At 47.9% G+C, this 14704-nt stretch overlaps 1 protein-coding gene across 4 annotated transcripts in view; it reads right to left on the minus strand.

Moving 5' to 3' along the window:
- Nucleotides 1-14320, minus strand: part of CREB3L2 (cAMP responsive element binding protein 3 like 2) — a 104429-nt gene extending 90109 nt beyond the window's left edge. For 2 of the 4 annotated variants that reach the window (XM_024555013.3, XM_045191109.2), the window contains exon 1: nucleotides 13798-14320. In XM_024555013.3, the coding sequence (XP_024410781.2) occupies nucleotides 13798-13899 (102 nt within the window). In that variant the 5' untranslated portion in view covers nucleotides 13900-14320. Of the gene's footprint in view, nucleotides 1-5825; nucleotides 7286-13797 lie in introns of those variants that run through there. The other 2 variants (XM_045191112.3, XM_045191111.3) reach the window with 1 other exon arrangement.
- Nucleotides 14321-14704: the final 384 nt, after the last annotated feature.

A 14704-nucleotide genomic window follows, 5' to 3' on the forward strand; every position in this document is an offset into this window, starting at 1 on the left:
CTGGAGATGAAATATACAACATGGTGACTACGGTTAACAGTACTATGCTGCATATATGGACGTTTCTAAGACAGCAGGTCTTAAAAATTCTCATCTTTGGAAAAAAAAAATGTAACTGTGAGGCCATGGATATTAACTAGACTTATTGTACTGATCAGTTTGCAATATATACAAATATTGAATCATTACATTGTATATCTGTGTTATATGTCGATTACATCCCAATAAAACTGGAGATAATTAATTAATTTTAAACAATTAGGTCACATTGGAGAGCCTGTATTCTATCCTTTTTTTTTTTTTTTTTTTTTTTTTTTTTAGTTGATTCTAGAGACGGGGGAGGGAGGGAGAAAAAGAAGGAGAGAAACATCGATGTGAGAAACACAGACTGGTTGCCTCCTACATGAGCCCCAGCTGGGGACTGAACCCGCAACACGGGCATGTGCCCGGAGGTGGGAATCAAAGTGGGAATTGAACTGGCAACCGTTAGGTTTGCAAGACAAGGCCCAAACCAACTGAGCCACACCAGCCAGTGATCATTAATTTTTTTTTTCTTTCAGTTTAGAATTCAGCAAGGGTTTTCGTCCTGCGCTTCCCTCAAACTACCAGCGTAGGAACATGGAGGATAGTGATCTAATGTCTGCTAAGTGGTGGCCGTGGGCCCGGCACAGAGGTAGACACGTTACTCACATCATCTCGTCCCCTATCAGAGCCTTGAGAAATAGTCTCAGACACGTACCCAGAGCAGCGAGTGTCAGGACCCTATTGTCAACCCAGAGTCATTCATTCACTTGCTCATTCATGCAGCAAATATTTTACTGGATATGTATGATGTGCCTGGCACTGTTCTGGAAGCTTCCCAACGAGTGTGCCTTTAGCGGGCTCCCACTGGAGGCTGGAGCCGATGGAGCCCCTGGCTGCACTCAGCCTCCTCCATGACTTCGGTGCAATAGGCAGACATCCTCACCATCTAAGAGCGCCAGCGGACAGAGCTGGGGACGCATGGAACAAGTCATTTGTCAGTGGTCATAAGGGCTATGGAGTTCGAGCTGATTCCACAATGCCTGCCTCTCCGAGCAACGCTCTCCCCGCCGCCCGTGGGTGAGCCATCCGCAGACCATGGGACATTCAGAACCCCACCCCAGAAATAGGAAGGGTCAGAATAAAAAAGCTAAAAACTCCTCATGTTCAATCCATTCGACCAACCGACCTCTCAGGTGGGCCAGGCTTAATTTCAGTTTCCTCCTGTATGTCTGTGTTTAAATCAGAAGGAAACATTGGTTTCAACCCACCTCGTGTTTCTATTGTGTAAACACAGCTGGAAAACCAAGTGGTTTTCTCGCTGCTACTTTTCTGTTTCTCTTCCTCATCACACACGAAAATGCATAGGTTGCCAGGGACACCAGGGGCCTTCAGTTAGAACACGATGTCCTGGAGCCCGAGGCTGGCAGGTGTGTCCCCATCTGGGTTTGCTTGTGGCCTCCTCGGGCTCCTCAGCCCACAGCCCACAGCCCAAGGCTTTCCAGCTGTTCCTAAATGTAGGTCAAGGCTGCAGGAGAGCCCTGGAAAGAAAACTTGCAAATCCAGAGCAGAACCAGAAAAACAACTCCTGGCTGTTTCGCAGAAATGAATACCATCTGAGGGTAGGAAGTGAAAAGTCCACAAAGCTGGGCTTTGGGTGCTTCAGTTACAAAAAACAGGGTATTTTCCCCACTCGACCCCACCCCTTTCCAAAGGACAGCATCCAGTCCCCAAGCCATTTGTAAACGGAAAGGAAGGAAGGGAGGTGGTTTACACCAGATTTCAACTTTTTAATTGTATTCTCCTGAAATCTATAGGTCTGTTCCTAAATTGTTTTAAGTAACTCTTCATTAAAACAAAAGCATCCTACGCATACTCCCCCCCCACACACATATATGTTTAAGGCTCTCGAGGGCCAATTGGGCTTCTTGTTGGACTCCAAAAGGAAACTTGTCTGTGTCTAATTTTAAAAAGCAAAGTTAAAATCAAAAGCTGCCACAGGTAAGCCCAGCATACGAATCCCCAACCCCAAAGCCACTAACAGCGGCACACTGATGGCGGGGCAGGCTGTGCGTGGTGGGGAGAGAACAAGGGGCGCATGGGAACTCTTTGTATGTGCTGCTCAATTTCGCTGTGAACCTAACATTGTTCTAAATAACCAAGTCTATTTTTTTTAAACTTTGTAACATAGATGCTTCAACCCCACAAGACATTTTGTTACTGAAATAATGTGATAAAAATTACAACCTGATTCCCCAGCAGCCAAGCCCTCCACAAACCCAACACTATAGCCGAACTGCCTGCGGGCGGGGGGAAGCTGCTTCTCCCTCTGCAGTCAGGAAGCAGAATCCCCATTACTCTCCAGCCTCCTCTTTCCTGGACCCTTGTGTCCGTCTGTCCTGGCTGCAAAGCTGCTCTTCCCCATGCCTGTCCCTGACCTCCCTGGGTGACAGCAAACCTGAGATAAAAGCAACACCGCAGATACAAGGCAGCAGAGAGCAAAGGTGAAGCCAGCCCCCAGCACGCAGGGAGGGCTGCAGAGTATCTGGACAGAGGCCCCTTTGTAGGTCCTCAGAGCCAGGCCCTGCTTTCTTGGAAGCTGCACCATTCATCAGAACATTCCCTCCACTGGAACGCCCTCTGACTCGTGTCCTTATTACAGAACCATCTGTCCTCACCTGCCCCTCTTCTTATGCCTTAGAAAAACAAGGTGAATTAGGGGGTGTTTTCCCCTGTTTTTCTGCCATTTGAATATTGTTGACGTCTCTATGACCGAACTCATGTATGGCGACTGGCGAGTCTGCCTGATGCTTTCTCAGAGGAAAGAGCCGGAAGAATATACAGAGAGGACAAGGCTCAAACAATGGAGCCATTGCGAACATCCCACCATTCTTTTATAGGTGTGAGCCCAGGGATCGTTCTTTTGCACACCCCGAAGCCTGCGAACCGTAAATGGCACGCACACAAAGGGTCACACGCACAAAGGGTCATGTGCGCAAAGCCTTCCTCGCCGATCAGAAGCGCAGCAGAGATAGTGGCCTCGGCCTGGACAGAAGGAGGAAGAAAGGACCCTCATACAACTGCACAGGCACGGGCATTCCGAGGGCAGTTTGGAGGGCTGATGGTAATCTGGGACAGGAGAAAATGGGAGGAAGAGGCAGTGTGGCTCGGGTGACCCACCAAGCCTGTCTCTCAGCCCCTGACCTTCCGCAGTTTCTGCTCCCGCCTGGAGGCGAGGTCTCTGCACCCTAGGCATAGTGCGCATAGCAAGGCCCTGGGCACTGACCACAGGGAGGCCTCTGTGGCCGAGACGCGGGTACTGACCTGCACGTGCGCGCACACAGTGCTTGCGTGCTTAGTGGTCAGCTGGAGAGCACACCCAGCCCTTGACCGTGACCACTCTGCAGCAGTACCTCCGGCTTTTGGATCCTGTGGTAGGGCTGCCCTGCATTTTCTCCACATTTCCCTGCCGTTCCTTTCTGAGTGCCATCTGCAGATTTGTCTTCCCCTGCTAACCCTTCAAGTGTCCCCAGGGCTCCAACCTTAGCCTTTCGGTCACGCTCCACTCTCAGCCTGACCTCCCAGGACCATCTGACATGAGATATTAGCTCCGCGTCTCCTCCACTAGGCTCGCAGCACCCAAATCCACATCCCCAGTCCAGACCTTTCTCCAGAACTCCAGACCCATGCTTCCAAATGCCGCCAGGTATCTGAAAGTTCCATGAACACATCAGAATTGCCATGTCCAGAACTGAACTCTTGATCTTCCCCACCAAACTCATTTCTCCTCCAAATCAGCTCTGTTACCAAGTCAGAGAAAAGGAAGTCTCCCGTGTTCCTCTATCATCCCCCTGGGTCACCAAGTCTCCAAGTCTAGCTCTTAACCCTATTGTGTGCTAATGAGCTCCTCCCTGTCTGGTTGAGGGCTTTGCGGTGTCTTCTTCTACTTTACAGATGAAACAGCCAGCAGATTATCTTGTTGCCACTAATTCTCCCCTCCAATCCATCCTTTATAAGCATTAGGGCTTCCTTTCTAAAATGCATTTCTTAGCCCTGGCTGGTATAGCTCAGGGGACTGAGTGCAGGCTGCAAACCAAAGGATCGCCGGTTCAATTCCCAGTCAGGGCACATGCCTGGGTTGCGGGCCAGGTCCCCAGTAGGGGGCACATGAGAGGCAAACACACATTGATATTTCCCTCTCTTTCTCCTTCTCTTCCCCTCTAAAAATGAATAAATAAAATCTTAATAAAATAAAATGCATTTCTTTTGCTACCCCTCTCTCGTTAAAAGCCTTCCACCCTACTGCCCACAAAAGGATGTCCACACGGTTAACAAAGCAAGCACACCCTCGCGATCTCCTCCTATCTTCCAACACTCCCCACAGAGCACCCTGCTCTCTAACTACACAAAATTCCTTGGGATTTTCAGAATCCACCAAGATGTTTTACACATTCCTACTCAGCATCTGCTGTTCCCACCTGCTGGAGAGCTCCTATGTATACTTCCGGACCCACTGCAAATATCCCTTCCTTCGTAAAGTATTCCCCCACCCTTGATCTCCTTCAGAATTGTTACTCCACTCTCTGTGCTCCAGAAATACTTTGAACACAGCTCCAGTGTGAAATGTATACCAGGTATTTAATGATTGTAACTGAATGACTTGTTTACACACCTTCCTGCCCACTCCGCTGGGAGAGCCCCAAGGTCAAGATCGCATATCCTCCCGCCTTGAACGTGTACAGGTTTAGAAAAGCAGTTCGTGAAGTTTCTCCAATTGGAGGAAAGACCAGCTGTGAGAGATGCTTCCCCAGGATGCCCCGACAGGAAGCAAGAAGAAGGAAGGAGTTAAAGGCTGAAGCTTTAAAACTCTGCGATCGTAAACATGGCCTGAAATTTCTGTTTCACACAATTGGCCAGTGAGAAGCACCTTCCTCACAAAGCCTGATTTCCTCCAAGTTTTCTGAAAACATCGCCTTATCAGTTTGAATCCTGCAGGCTCTCTCTCAGCCAAAAGGAATTTCCCTTTAAACAAAAACTATTCAGACATTTCCAAGATATGAAATGTTAAAAACCAGGATTTTCCACTCAGACAACTAGGAAACTGTTTGCAGACCTTTTCCCCCCCAGACTCCTCTTATTTGCCAAGAAGTCTGAAGAGGGAATTTTTTTTTCTGATGTTAAAAATATGTTTCCTACCTCTGTGCCTCTCTGTTTTTCCATTCTTTATTTTGTCTGGGTTTTAGTGAAGCAAGGTTTCAAGTCAGAAAACAGAAGCTACAAAAATGCAAAACTACACCTGCTGATTAACCCAGCTGCCCCAGGGAAAGAGGCCATCCACTGAATTTTGTGTTAAGTCGCTTATTTTTTTTTTTTTAAAGGTAAGAGGGTTTCCAGGGCAGGAGCAGGATGCTCAAGAAGGAAATGTGGAGCGAAAGGGAACCTTCGGGCCCGTGGAGCACAAGCACTACATCTTACAGATGCGGAGTCTGAGACCAAGGACGGGAACTAACTTGTGCTAGAAAGAGCTCACACATCCAAACGCTTCAGGCTCCAAAGAAAAACTCTCTTCCAGGAGCCGCTGAGAAGAAGCAGGCATAGAAATCTGGGTGACTCAGAGTAACCCATCTTAATTCTTAAAAAACAAAAATTGAAAGTAATGTCAGTAAACTTTAGATACATAAATTACTCCAGAGTAGAGCCACTCAAAGGCAGACGATTTGACGTGAGGCGATTGTTAACTGAGCCCGACAGCGGTCAACACATGGTACAGGAGCTAAGAAGTTATGTCTGGCTTTTGCACTAACCTTCCACAGTCCTAGAAAAAAATTAGACGTGCCGCTGGAGAACAGCTCGACGGGTTTCCCCAGCCGAAGAAGAAGCACAAGCCTGGACAAAACACAGCCTGCATCTGGTGGCTGCCATTGACTCTAGAGACAGCTGCATCCCAGTCATGCCCCGTGAGCTTCTCACAGGTTTCCACTGCAGGAGAGCTGAGTCATTCAACACCCCCTGAGATAAATGGGGTGCAGTGATAAGGGGGATCAAAGTGCACCATAGCTCTTCTTCGTCTGTGTAATGCGTCGTGAAGTTCCAAGGGTTACCCAGACAGGGCTGTTCTGCAGCTAATGAGGGCCCGGAAGAATCCTGGGTCATACTCCAAAGATCTCCCACTGTCCATCAAGTGACACATAACAGATATAAAGATCTGAAACCATCTGTACTGAAGCTGAGAGAGGAGCCCAGGGGAGCGTACAGGGAGAACAGAAGGCCAAATACCAAATGCTCACGTTTTAATAGGGGGTAAAGAAGCCAGTGAAGGAGGAAAAACTAAATCCACCAGAGAGCATTACAGGAGAAGCTGGTAGTCAGCATCGCCAAACACTCCCATGAGGCCCAGCAGGCAAGGGCAGAGGAAAGAGTGGACTTAGCAGTTAGGGAGAAGCTGGAAGACCTGTAGCAGCAGAAGGAACCAGAAAACACAGATGCAGGAGTCAGTAGAAAGTGAGGAAATGAAGGCGGGAGCTATTGACCACTGGTTGGAGCAAAGCTGGCAGTAAACAAGAGAGAAAAAATGAGCAAGGATGAGTAATAGCATCTGGCAAACATGTGTTCAAGGAAGAGACCTGTGTTTAGCGCAGAAGGTGGGAGCTGGGGCGGACAGGAAATGAAGATACACGAGAGAGAATAATTATAAGCCCCTGTGTTCCCGATGATGTCAGGCTCCTGCATTTCCAGAGAGAAGACACTTGACTTAGTGGACAGGGTAGAAAAGGGTGTCACTAACCAGGCGGTGACATATGAAGACACTGAGACCCGAAGAGGTGAGGTAATTTGTGCAAGGTCACCAGAGAACAGGGGCCCTGGATACCAAGTCTACGTGGCTCAAAAGCCCACCCTTTCCACAATGCTGCCTTCAACTCCGCTCTAGTGGAGAATTGGGACTGTTATACAAGCTCCCATCTTGGTCTCTCAACCAAACAAGGAAAGATACTGACACGGAATTACCCAAGTCACTTTATACTACAATTTCAGATTTGCAGAAGCATTCACAAGAATGCAGAGTTTAGCCCTGATTGGTGTGGCTCAACTGCTTGGGCACAGTCTCGCAAACTGAAAGGTTGCCGGTTCAATACCTGGTCAGGGCACATACCTGGGTTGAGGGTTCGGTCCTGGTCAGGGAGCATATGAGAGACAATCTATTCATGTTTCTGTCTCACATCGATGTTTCTCTCTCTCTCTCTCTTTCCCTCCCTTCCCCTCCCTCTAAAAATAAATGAATTAAATCTTTTTTTTAAGTGCAGAGTGTAGAAACTATATTAATAAAAAAGGCCAGTGAGCCTATCCATTCTCCAAGACTACCTCACTCTACTTAGTCTTGGCACCAAGCGGTTATCACGAATCTCTGTGTGATTAAGCACTGTGGGAATATAGAAAAGACAAAGTCAGGTCTCCTGTCTTAGAAGAGCTGGTGTTCCTGCTGAGCAAACTGTTTATTGCTCTGGGTTTCAGATCCTCCATAGATAATCCTCCTATGTATCTCATGGATAATCTTGACAATGCCATTCGGGGAAAACCTGAGGTCACTTGGAACTTCACTTGAAAGAGCCTGAGAGCATGTGATAAGCAGGGACATGGGGAAATGGGCTCAAGGTCAACACAAAGACTCTGCATCTCATCATTTCTTTTCCATTCTAACTCTACAGAGGTAGGGAATGTGGACCCTACTCCCTCCTTCATAAAATCACTCACAGACACCCTGCAGCCACAGGCCCTATACCCCACCAACTGCCCAGCTAAGGCCCAGGCCGTCTTCCCAAGATGGTCAGCAGACAGGTCAAGGCCATGCCTGAGGCAGGCGCTTCAAGCTGCAAAGAGGCACACCTGTATCAATATTTGAGTAGCCATACGCAACTGGAAGCACAGCTTCTTTGAAAAATGGCATTCAGCTTTCCACCCGCTGATGTGAGCCCATGTGAAGCTCGAACAGAACAAGTCGTCCTTGTCTTGCATGGTGAGCGTGAGCACGGGCTCAGCTGGTTACCTTCAGCCCTGATGGCTGACCCTGATGCCGCGCGTTCAGATAATATCGTCAATTCTAGATTTCCTAGTTAGTGAGTTGGGACACAGCAGTGCTCCCTCCGTGGCAACCTTTGCATGCATTTCAGAGACTGTTGCCATCTCTGTAGTCTTCCTTCACTGGGCACAATTAGCACAGCTAACTAATGGTCTTAGAGCTTTGCAAGGGGCACAGTATTTGGTTTAATCTTTTGCTTCCAAGGCTGATTGTGGATTTTAAAACATTTTCTATTTGCTAGTCTATCTTTGTGACAAAAATAGCCATTGGTTGAACAAATACATCTTTCAGTTAGGGAAAGGCCTGCCAACCCAGACTATTTTACTAGCAGTCATTACAAACAGCCACTCTGATTGAGCCTCCAATAGCTCCTCCCTCCCCGGGTGACTAATCTAAGCCAATCAGGTAAACCCCTTTCCAGCCACTGATTTAGATATGGCCTTGTGATCCAATCCTCGCCAATGAAGCTCGAGGAGAAATCAGCCAGGTGGGCTTCTGGAAAGTCTCTTCCATCCTAGGAAGGAACATGAGGAAGACACAACCTCTCTTCCTTTGGGTATTGTCATTTTGAATTCAACACGGGTCACTCATGTGGGTATGGGTAGCCTTCAGGTCGCCCCAACCCAAAGATGAAATCTGCATAGAGAAGGATGGAATCTGAGTCCATGGTAACACCACAGAGTTGCTGAATCAGCCAAACAAGTAGCTATACTGCTAGGCCCCTTGCGACATGACATAATCATTTACTTATTAAATAGGTAATCTGGGCCAAGCCCCCCTTCCCTCAACTCATGTGAACACCATGAGAATAATGTCAGAGAAAATAATATAACAGGTCAAAGATTTTTCACCAAGCCAATGAAAACCCTTTAGATCACAGATAAATAAGCAACACCGTGTGCAAGGCTCCTTTATAAGTAACAGCCACATGCGTGGGACGGTAGAGGGGTAGTAAGGGCTCCCCTTTTACCCAACTATTGCCTTCAATTCTCCACTTAGAGATTCATCCTTTTGACCTGAAGTAATTATCATCAAAGAGTATAAACTTATCAAATCTTTCCTGAGAGCAAAATTTCAGAGGAAAAGTTGGGAATAGAACATGGTTACAGTGAGCATCAGGGGTCCAAGAAACAAGGGGAACCCGAAAGGGGTGAAGGGGAAACGAGGTGAAGCGAGGGCCTTGAGACAAACTTACTTCACAGCTTTATCTCCTCCTGGAAATCGCTCCCTTTACTCGGTTTGTGGAGGTCAGGTGACCAGAGGTAATGATATCCTCAAGCCACAGGGACCCAGGTTCCCCCCAGAACCTGGCGGGGGGCCAACGACAGGAGACCAATAATAAACCACAAGCCTCAGTGTCCCACCAGAGCCCTGTCGGTCTCTGGGCCAAGCAAGAGGAACGGGAAACCGCCAGCCTGGGGGATTAGCCACCTCCATTCCGGCAATCAGTGATGGGCCTGGAAGCCAGACGGCCTTCACATCCAGACACCAGGCAGGTTGGACATCCCCGTAACGCCCCACCTATCACTGTCTGGGATCAGTCACTTCCCTTTTAGGTCCAATTGGATGCAGAAGTGAAGCAGCATAACCACTAAATCATTTTAGAAAGGACTGGATTTATGGGAATTTTGCACTTAAAACAAGCAGGGCTGTTGTCATCTTTGCAAAGACTTGGTTTTGGTAGTTCCTACTGTATGCTTTAAAAAGTAAAATAAAATCATTGCAATAATGGACAAAATTCCTGTTTTCCAGATTGCTAAACTGAGACATAAGAAAGTTACCAAAAGTAAAATAAAGTAAGAAAATTACCAAATCACAGAGTTTATCATACACAAACCCAGTGTTAATCCTCCACTGGGAAGGCCCCGCCCCACCAAGCTTGCCAGCTACTCCATTCTTCTCCCAAGGCCTCCACCCCTGGAGTGGTGTTGAGTGTTAACTGCACAGTGGATCCCCTCTGCCCTCAAGGAAACTCAGGCTAAGGTTACCTCTAGTCCAGTTTTATGCAGTGTCTTTAAATTACCATTTTTCATTTTCTAAATACATCCAGGAGGTGAAAATCCGAATAGCACAAAGGGGTAGAGTGTAAATAACTCCTCCCTCCCTCCCCCCCTGACATCTAGACCCCCAAGTCACTTTCATTAAAGTTGTGACTTAAAATAATATTTCATCATCTGTATAGGAACTATTTTTGAGCTTCAACAGGAAGCCCAAAGCTCGAATGATTCAAGATCTAACAAGCAAGTCCACATTCACACTCTTCTGTGTGTCATTATTTCGTAGACTTTGAGCCGTTGTCCTTCTGGACCAAGAAGTCTTCTTCAAAACTAACAAAATGAGAAAATCATTGCTCCTGATGGCTCCCAGAAGGCCCCTGAGAGACCTTAAAATCTCTGCCTCAGGCAACTTAAACCTTCTCTGCTTTTAAAATCCCGTAGGTGACAGGTTTGCTGAAACGGGGCATTAGCAATGCTGCATGCGGTAACCAAGTCCCTACTCTGAGCAAATAGAGTGATCACGCTAGGAAGGCTTGGTGACTGCCACCCTCAGAGTTAAACATTAGCTGCCCTCGGGCTCAGCAGGTTCGGACGGCCCAGTCCTCTTCTCGCACCCTCTGACTCTGTTCTTTCTGTTTAGCTCCTGATCCTTCATTCACACAGAATGAGCAAGAGCTTGGGCTTTGAAGGCAGGCAGCCTGGCATTTAAATTCTGGCTCGTCAATAATTGGCTGTATAGGACCTTTCACCAAGTCGCTTAAGCTCGTTAAGCCTCAATGTTCTTAATTGTAGAACAAAAATAAGAGAAATAACTCTTTCATTGGGTCATTAAGAGGGTTCAATGGTATAACTTTTGAGAAGCACTAAGGACAATGCCTTTCAGCAGGACCAGCAACATGACCCGTGGGACCCGGTGCAAAATGGAAAGTTGGAGCCCCCTGTCCAGAAGTCATTAAGGATGGCAAGATGGTGACAGGACAGCATCAAACCAAGGCCTGTGGGCTGCACAGGCGGCAGCTCAGGAAGCCAGCCCTCCCTTTCATGTAATACATACTCAATGGACGGGAGCTATTATTGTATGTCACCGCTTTCCTGACTGACCTCTGTGCCTTACCCTCCCTGCAGGCTCTCTGTCTCTATGTAATGCCCAATCCACGCAACTGGGAAAGTTTCACTAGGTCATTCCAAACGCAGGCACTGTGCCTCAGACGTTACCCACACTTACGAAGAAAATAATTGACTGAAGTGGGGGGAATCTACAACAGAAAATACCACGACAGACCCACTCCCACCATAGGGCCTTGGCTCTGGCTTTTCATCCTGCTCGGCCAACATTCGCCCCTCTTTCAAGCCTTTGTTCACATCCACTTTCTCTCTGAGGCTCATTCTGATCACTCAACTCAATAGCATATTTTGCCCTTCTTCCATCTCCCTCACCTTGTTTTACTTTTATTTTTCAATAGCACTTATGTTGTCTCGCATACTATTTCACGTATTAGGTGGGTCACTTGTTTATCTTCCCCTGCACACACAGACACACTAGAACGTAAGCTTCTTAAGGTCAAGAATTTTTGCCTGGTTTTATTCACTCGTGTATCGCAACTGTGCTCGGCACATAGCAGACATTCAATAACTATTAATTAAAAGAACAAACAAATCTTTGAACGAATGCCTAATCAGGCTCTCCTTTTTCTACCTGGAGGTCAGTCCATTCCACATTATGGACAAATGGCAATAACAACCAGCTCCGCAACTGGATCCCCAACAGAGTTCGAGAAACAGATGGGGAACTCATCTATTTTCAAATCTCTGCCAAACTCCCTTTAGTTTAGAAGGAATATGATCCAAGCATCTATGCTACTAAACCCAATACCTCTTTCAACACTAATCCATATACACAATTTGTTGGCAGTGACTTGAGACAATCGTGAGTGGTGTTTTCTATGAGTGAAATCTGCAGAAGAGAGACGTGTCCCTAAGTGGTGAACGTAAAGTCATTTAAAAACATAAAATCAGAAGAAAAATGATCACATGTCACTGCTTCACTGCAATGACATAGAAAAACAGCCCTTCATACCAAAAGGAAGGTAAGTTCCTTCCTGGAACAGTGCAGGAAGAGGTTCGAGCCAGTCCAAGCTGTTCTGCCTGGAATGAACGTCACAGTCATAGGTAGCATCTCAACCCCTGGCCTGTGATCTCGCCCATGCAAGCCACAGAGCCCGAGAAAGGACATGTGGACGTCTGTGCGTACTTCCTCCCACCAGTTCAGAGACAAGCCCCAGGCCGTGACATCAGGGCTGCTGGATGAGACATCTCTCACATGTACTTAAGAACCAAAGAGAAGAGCTATCCTCCCCAAATGGTTCAAGTGCAGTCCATGTCAGGAGAAACATCTGAGGCATCCAGTTATCAGAAGATCTCTGAGGGTCAACGTGCTCTAAGTTCCGCACCGGCGACAGGAAGCACATCTGGGCCTTCCATCCAAATTCGGCCCACGCGGTCTGTGGGAGGGCTCCGCAAGCAAAGCCTGGCAGCTCACACTACACATCTGGCTTGCACCCCAGCATGAGCTACCATTCCCTCTCAGCCCTGCACCCTGCATTTTTTAAATAAACCATTCTCGGCCACCACAAATGCTTTGGTGGGAATCACAGGGAGGCCCTCATCCCTTTTCCCAAAATAACGTCAGGCAGAGGCAAAGGCCAAAGAGGTGGAGCCTACAGGCCATTTTGCAAAAGTTTCAAATATCCTGGCAGTGACCCCATTAAAAGAATCATGAAGGGGAAACAGCCAAGCCTCTCGATTTCTCATTAGTGTTGTTCCCTCTCTCTCTCTCTCTCACCCCCAGCACCCCCCCACCTCTCTCTCACACACACACCTATGTATTTATTTTAAAAAGAAACAAAGATCTCAAGTCATTCATCAGTACCGGCTGCTGAAAATAAAATTTTATTTTGCATATGTAATACCAAAAAATTGAAATTGAAAACTTTCAAAGAAATGTCTTTGCTCTGTACCAACTTAATCCCCACAGGGGTCTCTGAGACATTAGACTGAACAAGGAACTGGTGAGCTGTCCCACCTTCTCTCCAGACTTTCTGAAATATGCAGCCGCCTCAGATTTTCCATACTCCTCTGCTGATCTTCCCTCTGAAGAGGGAGGAAGCGGATTTCTCCGCTGTACAGTCAAAGGAGCCAAATAAAGCAATTTTCCTCCTCATTCGATGGGGCCTCATACACACACACACGGGGGTACTTGTTGAAATATTAATAAGAAAGTAAAGGAAAAGGGAGACAAAATATGACAGGGAAGAAAAGAAAATGCCACTTTGTTTAGGTTTTAAAAACCTTCCCACAAAATTCTAACTAAAACTAAAAGAGGCATATTATTCTCAAAATACCTTACCTTTCTCCCACTTTAACGTACTGATAGCAATAGGAAATAATATTGCAGAGGTGAAAAAGCCTTGGGGGGGGAGTAAACATTGCTAAAGCAAAACATTGTCATAACTATTATTGAGTTAAAAAAGGGCCAGCTGCCCACCTTTACTCAGATAGAAGAACCACGCCTCTCCCCATACCTCTTCCTTCTGGGCATGCCTCCTCCCAAACACTTCCATCCCAGTTCCCTTTCCCCAGCTGTTCCTCTGATGACAGCACTACCCCTATCAAGCCGCCCGATCCGCCCGGCCGCCGTGTCCTCACCGTGTGATACATGAGAGCCTCGGTGTCCCCGGGCTCTGACAGCTCGCTCAGCTTGCGGTCCCACTGCAGGACGCTCTGCTCCCCGCTCTCGGGCACCTCCATGGTGGTCCGAGGCGCGATGGGCCGAGGTGCGATGGGCCGAGGATGCTGAGCGCAGGAGGGGAGCGTGCAGAACCGCCTCGGAGGGCGAGATCCGGCTCCGCGCGTGTGTGCGCGCGTGTGTGCGTGTAAGCTTATGCACGTAGGAAGGAAAAAGTTCGCTCCCCTGCTCGAGAGAGAACTGCCAAGGGCTCCCGGTCCGGTATCCTCGGAGATCTGAAAATCCCCGGGGGAGACAGGCTGTCGAGGAATCGGGCTAAGGCTGAAAGAGTTAAAGCAGAGTGTGCATCCAAAAAGAAGATAAGAGAACAGCTCTCATCCCCAGAAAACGCCTTCTCGTTAAGCCCACTTTCCACTACTGCTGCAGACACAAACTTTGAGACTCCCCAGAGAGCCTCAGCTCGGCTCCAGGACCCACCTACGACTCCAAGACCCACCTAGGACTCCACCTCCCTCCATGGAAGTGACCAATCGGATACTCACTTCGCCCGCTCCACCCAATCACAAGTCTTTCTCTCCTCCCGTCCCGCCTCCAAAGTCAGGGGCCACGGGATGTCTAGGCCCAGGCTTTGGAATGTGGGCGGGAGGTGCCGTTGACGTTATCGGGGAACTCCTCCAGCCCGGCCTCCGGCCGCCGCCGCTATCTGAGGCGGCGGACCAATGGAGTGCTTGAGATCGTGAGTGATGGCCCGGTGTGGGGGCCAATGAAAATGGGTTGCCTCGGAAGGACAGCCAATCGAATAACGACAAGAATACATTTTTATAAAGAAGGGAGGGTGAGCTCGTCGTCCTCGCGGAGACTCCGCAG

Source organism: Desmodus rotundus, chromosome 6 (assembly GCF_022682495.2).
Source record: "Desmodus rotundus isolate HL8 chromosome 6, HLdesRot8A.1, whole genome shotgun sequence".
Taxonomy (NCBI): Eukaryota; Metazoa; Chordata; class Mammalia; order Chiroptera; family Phyllostomidae; genus Desmodus; species Desmodus rotundus.